General features: G+C 48.0%; 1 protein-coding gene across 2 annotated transcripts; it reads left to right on the top strand.

Moving 5' to 3' along the window:
- Positions 1–1230: 1230 nt before the first annotated feature.
- Positions 1231–10218, top strand: PSMD4 (proteasome 26S subunit ubiquitin receptor, non-ATPase 4). 2 transcript variants are annotated; one of them, XM_082832376.1, is made up of 10 exons: positions 1231–1286; positions 5797–5937; positions 6950–7064; positions 7454–7540; positions 7784–7852; positions 8022–8237; positions 8623–8731; positions 8896–9027; positions 9112–9179; positions 9914–10218. In XM_082832376.1, the coding sequence occupies exons 1-10, from the start codon at positions 1261–1263 to the stop codon at positions 10082–10084; spliced, it is 1134 nt and encodes a 377-aa protein (XP_082688502.1). In that variant the 5' UTR covers positions 1231–1260; the 3' UTR covers positions 10085–10218. The 2 variants fall into 2 exon arrangements, with proteins under 2 accessions (XP_082688502.1, XP_082688501.1); XM_082832375.1 differs by having other exon boundaries at positions 8623–8740.
- The last annotated feature ends 801 nt before the right edge of the window (positions 10219–11019 follow it).

Below are 11019 nucleotides of genomic sequence, written 5' to 3'. Positions count from 1 at the left end.
GGCAGACTTTATTATGCTCCCTTCCAAGTTCTCTACATCGTGTAGCTCCTTTTCAAAAAAATGTAATTCTTGTCTTGTTTTTAAAATATTTTGTTTATGTTTGAACTTGTCACTAATTATTTTTCTGTGCTTTCTTATTTTTCTTCCCTTTGCTGTCTACTATCCTTGTCTATGGTTACAGTGACAGGTTTTGGTTTTTTTTTTTTTTTCTCTAGTGATACAGAGATTTAACTCCTACCAGCTGTGATGGTTACCAATAACTTTTGAACATATCCGTTAGGTAATATCTACAACACACTTGCCAGCTCCATCTACTATCTACCATCTCTGTAGTCATGCCTTGGTCCCCTGCTCCTTTCCCCGCTTCCTTCAAGATAGAGACCTGGAATTTTCGGTTTTACTTTGGGGTGTGTGTGTGTGTGTGTGTGTGTGTGTGTGTGTGTGTGTGTGTGTGTGTGTGTAGGGGAAGGTAGGCCAAGGCATTTATTTGTTTATTTTATTTTTGGCCGCGCGCGGTGGCATGTGGGATCTTACTTCCCTGACCAGGGATGGAACCTGTGCCCGCTGCAGTGGAAGCGCAGAGTCCTAACCACTGCAGGAAATTCCCAGCCAAGGCATTTTTTAATGTAATTCTTGATTAAGAAACCAAAACGGTTGACTAGGTTGTCTCCCATTCTTTGGGAGATTAGTTAAAATTACTGATTCGTCAAACTTTTTCTGCATTCCTACCATGTGTCAGGCTATGTAGTGGACTCAGGGATAGCAGAGATTACCACCTTTCCTGCCTTAATGCAGTGGGAAAGATAGATACACAAGCAAATGCAATTCAGGGGCATAAGGGCTTAGTAGTTTGATGAACAAAGTGCCATGGGGAACACAGTGAGCTGGAAAGTCACTAGTCATCCCACCACTTTTTAAAAATGCTGGAACAGACATAGCCACAGAACTTTCAAAGGTTCCTCCACAGCTTCTCTTAGATCCTGTCGGCAGGGAACCCCACCAGAAAACCTGAACGGCAGGGCAGGTGGAGGTGGGACCCTCTTTTTCACGTTATCTCGCCTCTCCCCCAACACCCACCCGCCCGAAACGTCCCTTTTATTTTGGCGGCGCCTACAACTCCCAGAACGCAACGCGGAGGATTGGAGGCGGAACCAGCTGGCGGAGCTGAGATCAGTGATTGGTGATGAGCGCTGGGCCAATTGGAGGAGTTGTTGTTAGGTGGTCCAGGAGAACCGGTCGGGGAGGCAGGAAGGCGGCAAGATGGTGTTGGAAAGCACTATGGTCTGGTGAGGAGCTACCTCGGGCCCCTGTGGGGAGCGGGACTGGGTCGGCGGCACGTGTAGCTCGGAGGCCGGGCGGACCTCGGGTGGGTGAGCGCGCCTGATGGGCGAGATGAGGCCTTGGGCCGGGAGGGAAGGAGCCCCATCGACTCCCTGAGTCATCCCGGGGCCCCGGAGGTAGTTCCCGGAGGACAGGCCCGGGGTACTCCCCTTAACTCTCAATCCGCGGACAGTCATTGATCGGCCCTGCTGCCTTTCTCTATTCCAGCTTCGTCTTCTCTAGCCCAGCTCAGGCCTGTCTTTAGCCAGAGTCCTTCTCGGACTCATCGTGATAGTCTTCTGCCCTTCTCTCTTCTTCTCAGAATGATGGATGTTAGAAAGAGAGATGATAAATCCCTTCCCCGCCCCATTCAGTCTCTAACTCCATTGCCTTTCCCTCTATCATCTTCGGAGGTACTCTTTATAGCTTGCTTTCTAAGTGTCAGACATTTAATTTACTTTATGTGCCTTAAACCTCGCAGTACTTCAAGGTGAACATCCCTCCCTTTTGCAGATGAGGATACCAAGTCTCGGCAATTTTAAATGACTTATACAAAGTCACACAGCTAATTAAGTGGTGAAGCCAAGGTTTAAACCCAGGATTATCTGACGCAGAGGCTCTTATCCAGTGAGCTAGCTCTCTTCATCAGTCTCAGACATGGCTGAGTAGCTATTGGGAGTCAGATTTGCAAGTCTGATTTGCAAAAGTCAAACTTTTGCAAGGTTTCAAGAGTTTCTTCTAAGTGTGAGCATAGAATAAAAACAGAATAGTACACAAACACACACAAATCTCCAATTGCATGGAACAGACACCTAGGAGTTTTCTTTTTGCCGGGAGGATAGCGTTGCCAGATAACATGTTGGATGCCCAGTTAAATTTGAATTTCACATAAACAATAGTTTTTAATATCAAAAAGTGGCTATAAGTGTGTCACAAATATTGTGTGGGGCATACTTATACTAAAAAGTTATTGTTCATCTGAAATTCAAATTTAACTGGGAGTCCTATATTTTCGTTTGCTAAATATGGCAGCCTGTGGGAGAGAGCATATTAAGAGTAGAAAGAGGACAGGATTTGGAATCCAAAAACCTGTGTTTTTAGTACTTACCAGCTGCATGTTCTTGAGAATGTAGTAAATCTCTCACTTTATCTATAAAATGGGACTATAATAGTAACATCTACTTGTAGCACAAGTAGGCAAAATGTAGGTCGTGGTGGTCTGTAAACTGTACAGCACTGTACATCTGTTAGTTGCCATGGTACTTGAGTCCTCAAGAAAGAAATTAAGAAGGGCCTTGAAGGGACTTAGACAAATGTTAAGGAGAGGCCATTACGAGTAGCGAGAAGGGCATAAAGAAAGCTGCTGAAGTGTAAATTATCAAGGCATGTTTAGGAAGTAGGAAATAGACTAGTATGACTTTATTATTAGGTTGTTGGTTTAAGGTAGTTCCTTTTTTTAGAGAAAGGTAGATACAACCAGGTAGAAGACCACAAATGTCAGGCTGAGGAGGTTGAGTTCCGTCCTGTACCCTTCAGTACAGGACTACTGAAAAAGTTCTGAGGTTGGTCGAGGCAGAGCTGTATACAAAATGGAATTTAAGAATATTGATCTGGCTTGACGTATAGGAGGAAAGATTAGGTCCAGAGAGACGTATTGGTGGCGTATTGTACTAGCCCGGCCTTAGAATAACGGTGAGAGCCACTCCTTTTCTCATGCTTTGCTGTGCATCAGAATTCACTGGAGGAGCTTATTAAAAAATTGTGTATATTTGACTCTACTCTCAATCTTCTGAATCAGACACCCAGCCAGGGAAGTTTAGGCATCTGTATTCTTTTTTTTAAATGAAGGCTTTATGGAATAGCTGAATAATATCATAAGCCCTTTTTGATATGATTTTTTTTTTTTTTTTTTGCGGTACGTGGGCCTCTCACTGTTGTGGCCTCTCCCGTTGCGGAGCACAGGCTCCGGACGCGCAGGCTCCGGACGCGCAGGCTCAGCGGCCATGGCGCACAGGCCCAGCCGCTCCATGGCATGTGGGAACTTCCCAGACCGGGGCACGAACCCATGTCCCCTGCATCAGCAGGCGGACTCTGAACCACTGCGCCACCAGGGAAGCCCTGATATGAATTTTTGTTGGGAAAAATAACACACCATTGCACAAAAGTAGTCACAGGAAATACATATATTATTCCATTCATATAAAGTTCAACATTGGGAAAATTAAATAGTACACTTTTTGGAGATGCATACATAGTTGTGAAGGCATCTGTGTTTTTAACAGTGCCAGCACCACCATCACCCTCCAAGTGGTTCTGATGCACGCATGACAGTGTGAGAACTACCGCCATGTTCTGCACTGTGAGTTCTCCCTCCCTCTCAGGCCCCGCTTCCTCTGACACCTTCCTTCCAGCCCTCATCCATCTGCTGGTCTTGCCCACAGTCTTTATTTTATTTTATTTATTTATTTTTGTTTGTGTTGGGTCTTCGTTTCTGTGCAAGGGCTTTCTCCAGTTGCGGCGAGCGGGCCTCTCACTGTCGCGGCCTCTCCCGTTGCGGAGCACAGGTTCCAGACGCGCAGGCTCAGTAGTTGTGGCTCACGGGCTTAGTTGCTCCGCGGCATGTGGAATCTTCCCAGACCAGGGCTCGAACCCATGTCCCCTGCATTGGCAGGCAGATTCTTAACCACTGCACCACCAGGGAAGCCCCCCACAGTCTTTATACTTAGCTATTCCATCTGGATGATCCTCAAAGCTTCCATTGTTTTTATATTTGGACTCACCTGCTGTATTTGAAGCTAGAAAGGCAGTTACTTCCCTGCTGGGAAAGTAATTGGAAACGGTGTATCAGGGAAAAAAGAATGTAATGCATGGTCAGTAGAGTCTGCCCTTGACCTCCTTTATATAGATTGAATTTCCACTATAAGGACTAATCTGTGTTTCATGCTTACTGTTAGGCACTGTGCTAAGTGCTTTCCATGCATTTAATCCTCATAGCAACCCTGTGAGTGTAGGTATAATAAAACCCATTTTACAGATGAGGTAACTGGATCTTAGAGAAATTAAGTAGCTTCCTCAGGATCACAGAACTAGTAAGTAGCAGAGTGGAGATTTGAGCCTGTGCCTGAACACTGCCCTTCCCTCCCTTTCTACTTGTCTTCCAGTAGCTTCTTAATTACCTCTCTTCGTCACTTTTATTTTATTTTTATTTTATTATTATTATTATTTTTTGCGGTACGCAGGCCTCTCACTGTTGTGGCCTCTCCCGCTGCGGAGCACAGGCTCCGGACGCGCAGGCTCAGTGGCCATGGCTCACGGGCCCAGCCGCTCTGCGGCACGAACCCGTGTCCCCTGCATTGGCAGGCGGACTCTCAACCAGTGCGCCACCAGGGAAGCCCTCTTCGTCACTTTTGATTTGTATTTATTCCCAGGCGAAGGATAGTAAAGAAAAAAAATTGCCCCCAAGCCCATATTTTGCTTGCCAATAGAAATGAGGTGTCACATCGAGGACACTGCTTCCTTTTGGAGTTCTAAGGGACCTCAATTCATCAAGAATTGATTCTCTGCTGGGATATATAACTGCTTCACTTACCTGCCTTCTTTTGGTCTCCAGGAAGCTGGCCCTTGTATTTCATGTTATTTGGATTCTTCGCGATTGTGAAAAATTGCAGGGAGAGTGTAGGCGAGAACCCCAAATCTATGAAATCTCATTTTTTTTTTTTTTTTTTTTTTTGCGGTACGCGGACCTCTTACTGTTGTGGCCTCTCCCGTTGCGGAGCACAGGCTCCGGACATGCAGGCTCAGCGGCCATGGCTCACGGGCCCAGCCGCTCTGCGGCATGTGGGATCTTCCCGGACCGGGGCACGAACCCGTGTCCCCTGCATCGGCAGGTGGACTCTCAACCACTGCGCCACCAGGGAAGCCCTGAAACTTCATTTTTGCAGTTCAGTCCAGCTGCCAAAGCTGTTAAACATTTAACCAGATAATTACATTGTGCCTTCCTGCACTCAGTGCTGCCAAGTGTGTATTATTTTACAAGTATTTTACAAATATTTTTAAGTTGCCCTCTTCATTGCCTACCTTTGGAATACTCCTATTTTAGTAGCAGACAACATGTTCCTCCATAACCATGATTAATAACACTTAATGCACCTTGTAAGAAGGTGGTTGTGGTACATTAGTAGCTCGCAGCCTTGGGTACTTACATTATCACTTGTGGAGACTTAAAAAGTTTTTCCTCCTTTGGTTATTTTGAGGCAGTAAGTCTAGAAGAAGGCTTGGTCATCTGCATAAAGAGAAAAGAAAAAGAAAAAAGGTTGCAGGTGATTCTCTGTTCCGCAAAGACTGAGAGCCGCTGCCATACACGACAGTGCCCCTCACAGGAGAGTTGTTGAAGGAGGTGGGGGTCCCTGGAACTGGAGAGGATGTCTCAGATCCTACAGTGTGTCTTCTCTCTCCTCCTTCACCCTAATCTGACAGCGTGGACAACAGCGAGTATATGCGGAACGGGGACTTCCTACCCACCCGGCTACAGGCCCAGCAGGATGCCGTCAACATAGTCTGTCACTCCAAGACCCGTAGCAACCCTGAGAACAACGTGGGCCTCATCACACTGGCCAAGTACGTGGGGCAGAGCAGGAGGGGTTTGGGGGAGGCGGGGGTGTTTTCTGTATGTGACCCACTGTGGTGCCCAGGTAGCTACCCTTTTGCAGATTCCATGAGGCTTCCATGAGAACTTCCTAGACTGCCTTCTTCACTGTTCAGTATAAATATAAACAGCAACTTGTTTTTAATATTAACCTGAATTTAATACAGTTATGAAGCTAAATCTCCCGGGGTAAAATTTCCCAGTGTATTTTTTCTTTTTTCTGGATGCACTGAGCGGCATGTGGGATCTTAGTTCCCTGACCAGGGATTAAGCCCCTGCCCCTTCTAGTGGAAGTGCGGAGTCTTCACCACTGGACCGCCAAGGAAGTTCCCACAGTGTATTTTAAAGGCAGTAAAAAGCGGTTTTGGGTCAGAGCCCCAGGGCGTATATCACACAGCCTATTACCCCAAAAGTGATTTGTTTTAGGAACTGATAATCCTCAAACGAGTGACCACCCATCCCGATATACATGTTATTAGCTAGAAAATGGGTCTAGAAATGGAGAGGGTAGGAGAGATAAGAAGGCGCATCCAGATATTGTAGAGGATTCCCAGGGCTCCGAGAGCAAGATGACATGAGAGAGGTTGGGGGAAATATTGGGAGGAAGAGGGCAAGTTTCTCACAAAATCAACCACTTCTTATTTTCTGTGTTTCATGTCTAAACACTAGATGTTTTTCCCTAGTTTTATTGAGATGTAATTGACATGAAGTTTAAGATGTACAAGATAATGATTTGATAAATATGTATATTGCAAAATGATCACCACAGTAAGTTTAATTAATACCCATGTCTCACATAGTTAACAAATTTTTTTCCTTGTGATGAGAACTTATAAGATCCACTCTCTAAACACAAGATATTTGATTAAGAAAAATAGAGATTACAGTTATTATCAAGATCCCTAAAGAAAAGATTAGTCAAACACAGTTTGGAGGCACTTGTCCTGACCTGAAATCACAGAAGGTGCTTTCCCCACATCCCAGTGACTGTGAAGTGCTGACCACACTCACCCCTGACACCGGCCGCATCCTGTCTAAGCTCCACACTGTCCAACCCAAAGGCAAGATCACCTTCTGCACTGGCATCCGCGTGGCCCATGTGAGTCCTGTTGGATCCCTTTGGTGGTTCCTCCTTGCTCTGGGCTTCTGCCTCCACCCTTGTTCATTTTTCCCCTGGACTCTTGAGCTAGAACCAGCGCAAGGGAGGAGAGGTGACCTAGAGAAAGGAGTAGAAAGGATATGATGGGATGAATCCCAGGATCGGTGAAGATCATGAAGGGAAACATCCCTAGAATTGAGAATTAACCCCTCTTCCTTATCCACGGAGAGGCACAGCAAGAAGGGAAGGGTGTAGGAGGGGGTTTAGACCTGGTGTGAGCATGATGGTAGGCTCGAGGTACACAGAAGCCATAGAAAAAGAGCAGAGTAACAGGAAAGAGCTGGGTGATTCCTCTGGCTGACTCCAGGAACTTCCTCTTCCTTTTCAAGCTGGCCCTGAAGCACCGACAGGGCAAGAATCACAAGATGCGAATCATTGCCTTTGTGGGAAGCCCCGTGGAGGACAATGAGAAGGATGTGAGTCCAAGTGATAACTGGGGAATTTGGGCACCACATGTTTGGGAATGGGGTCTATTGGCCCCTAGGAGAGCCAGAGAGGCATTGGGTTCATCACTTTGGGGAAAGGAGGATGTGCAGAATTCAGTGTTTCTGTTGGGGGACCTTGGAGAGGTCTACCAATTCCTGTATGCTTTTGTGAGGTGTGTCATCTCCCATCGTGGTATGGAATAGATTTCCTTATTTCTCTCCCCTTCTTCCCAGCTGGTGAAACTGGCTAAACGCCTCAAGAAGGAGAAAGTAAATGTTGACATTATCAATTTTGGGGAAGAGGTGAGTAAGGACCATTTGGGAGGCATTGACTGCTGTGGTTGTAAACAGAGAACAGTCCTTACCCAGAGGAGTGTCTGCATGTGGGAGAGTAGCTACGGACAGGAGCTGACATGGCAGAGAATGGGGGGCAGGGCGAGAAGGAGAGCCTCCTATGTTCTTCCCTCCCCAGGAGGTGAACACAGAAAAGCTGACCGCCTTTGTAAACACACTGAATGGCAAAGATGGAACCGGTTCTCATCTGGTGACAGTGCCTCCTGGGCCCAGTTTGGCTGATGCCCTCATCAGTTCTCCAATTCTGGCTGGGGAAGGCGGTGCCATGCTGGGTCTTGGTGCCAGTGACTTTGAATTTGGAGTGGATCCCAGTGCTGATCCTGAGCTGGCCTTGGTGAGCAATGTTGACCTCAGGGGACCTTCCTTGTCCTCCTCTACTGGTCCACACGGCACATAGCTTCTCTAGGGCTAGACAGTCCTAATACCCTTGCTCGTTTTCCCAGAGCCCCTCTTGGTCCCTCTTCCCCACAGTTCTGTCTGATCTCTAGGGATACCAATGTCAGACTCTCTCTTGTTCACTTCTCCCCGTTAAACCCCAGGTTTCTCCCAAGTCCGTCCTTTTTTGCTATATCACCTGTTATCTCTCCAGCCCCTTCCCCATGTATATAAACCAGAAGCTCCCCCTTTACGGTTTGTTCCCACCCCTCAGCTGCGTTCCCCAGCTGCCTTCCCTGGTGCCCAGGGCTGGAGAATGTCTGACTTCCCTTGCCCTTGGCCAGGCCCTTCGTGTTTCTATGGAAGAGCAGCGGCAGCGGCAGGAGGAGGAGGCGCGGCGGGCAGCTGCCGCCTCTGCCGCTGAGGCCGGAATTGCTACGACTGGGACTGAAGGTGAAAGAGGTGGAATCTGAAGTCCCGGGACTGCGGGGTGCTCCGTGGAGGCCTGGTGTAGATGGGGGTGGGGGGGTCTGGCAGTGTGGGAACGCGTGGGCTTGGGGGTGGGTCTTTGTGGAATATGGCATGGTTCCACCCCGCCGCTCTCTCCCTTTTCCCAGACTCAGACGATGCCCTGCTGAAGATGACCATCAGCCAGCAGGAGTTTGGCCGCACGGGGCTCCCCGACCTAAGTAGTATGACCGAGGAAGAGCAGATTGCATATGCCATGCAGATGTCCCTCCAGGGCGCAGGTGAGCCAGAACCTGGGTGGTTGTGCTGAGGCGGAGACATTGGGTGAGGACATGAAACTGAACGGACTGACCTCTTTTCCTCAGAATTTGGCCAGGCAGAATCAGCTGACATTGATGCCAGTTCAGCCATGGACACATCTGAGCCTGCCAAGGTAAGGGCCAGCAATAACTCCCTGCCCCATCAGGCTTAAAATCCCCTTGTGTTCAGATCCTCAGCCCACTAGGCCTGGGACTGTTCCTCTCTTGGGGTTTCATAGATGAGCTCTTGCAGGAGCAGAAGGAAAGAAACACATGGATGTACATTCCTTGTATGTCAACCTTGCTAAGGCAAGAATGCTAGTGGCCAGAGTTGGAGAGGTGTCCTGGTATTTTGTAATTTTCCTTCCTTGCTGGTGGGAGCAGTCTGGACAATTCTCAGTGCTATCATCTTCCCAGGAGGGTGAAGAAAAGGTCCAGGAAAAAAGGGGGAGAGTGGGTGTCTGACAGCAGGAAACCTAAAGGTGATGGCATCTGTTTTTATCCTTTGAGCTCAGAAAGCAGAGTTCTCAGGCTTCTCCTCTAATCGGTCAGTAATAAATGTTTGGGGGAATTCTTTGGTGGTCCAGTGGTTAGGACTTGGCACATTCAGTGCCGGGGGCCTGGGTTTGATCCCTGGTCGGGGAACTAAGGTCTCGCAAGCCGCGCCAGTGGGGCCGAAAAACTAAACGAAAATAAATGTTTGAGTTCATACTGTGTATAGGCGCTGGGTATCTTCCCAAATCCTCCTTCTGGTCCTTGGCCAGAGGTGCCCTCCACCCCCAGTCAGGTGCGCTCCCATCCTCCTACACTTGCTTGCTCCCCGGACAGCCTATCCCCGCTGCCCCGAGCTGACACAGCCCTTTTTCAGGAGGAGGATGATTATGATGTGATGCAGGACCCCGAGTTCCTTCAGAGTGTCCTGGAGAACCTTCCAGGTGTGGATCCCAACAATGAGGCCATTCGAAATGCCATGGGCTCCCTGGCTTCCCAGGCCACCAAGGATGGCAAGAAGGACAAGAAGGAGGAGGACAAGAAGTGAGACTGGAGGGAAAAGGGAGCTGAGCCTGTGCAGGGGGCCGAGTAGGGTGGGGTGGGATATAGAGTTAGATGCGTTGTCTGTGACCACTGCAACCTAAATAAAGCTTGGCAACTTTTTTTCTTTTTTGCTTCAAACAGCGGTAGCTTTGAGTGTGACCATTCTCCTTCCACCCATCTCCACCCCTGACAATCCTTCCTTAGGAAAAACTTTGCTGAGAGCCACCTGTGCTAGGCACTGGGGCCACAGAGGGGAACAGAAAACAGTACTGGCCTCTGGCCTTTTTTGCTGTATCACCTGTTATCTCTCCAGCTCCTTCTCCATGTGTATAAACCGGAAGGGCCAGCCTGTAAATGAGCAGTACCTGCGTCTAATAAGTGTCCAAAGAGAGGCCTGAACAGGCACTGTGGAAATGCTGAGGAGAGAGCGCCAAACCCTTGCAGCCTCTGGGAAGGCTCCTGGAGGCAATGTTTGAGCCCTCATCAGCCAGCGAGCAAGAGATAGGGATGCTTCCAGTCCGCAGGAACAGCGTGTGCTGATGGCACGGAGGCACTTTGTCACTCAAAGACCGGTTGGGTGAGTGACAGGAGATGGAGGTGGAAAAGTCGGCAACAGTCAGAACACCAAAGGTCAGGGATCTTTGAGGCCTGACTTTCGCAAGGTGGGGTCTGTGAAGGAGAAACATGATGTGTCTCCTTGGAGCACTAAATTTAGAGGAAGGTTTTTTGTGGGGCATGGACTAGAATGCACAATTCACATAATCTCCCCCTTTGTTTATTATATTTGAAGAGGTAAATAATATTTTACACATAAAATACTTAACCTATATATAAATTGTGACGTGTAAGAAAACTGACATATCTGAAACCACTCAATATAAGAGCTGGAATATTCCTAACACCTTGTCACATACCTATGCCTTTTTTTTTTTAAACATC

The sequence above is a fragment of the Leucopleurus acutus genome (assembly GCF_964270905.1).
Source record: "Leucopleurus acutus genome assembly, chromosome: 2".
NCBI classification, from domain to species: domain Eukaryota; kingdom Metazoa; phylum Chordata; class Mammalia; order Artiodactyla; family Delphinidae; genus Leucopleurus; species Leucopleurus acutus.
The sequence above is the reverse complement of the archived record's forward strand: the minus strand, read 5'-3'. Positions and strand labels throughout refer to the sequence as shown.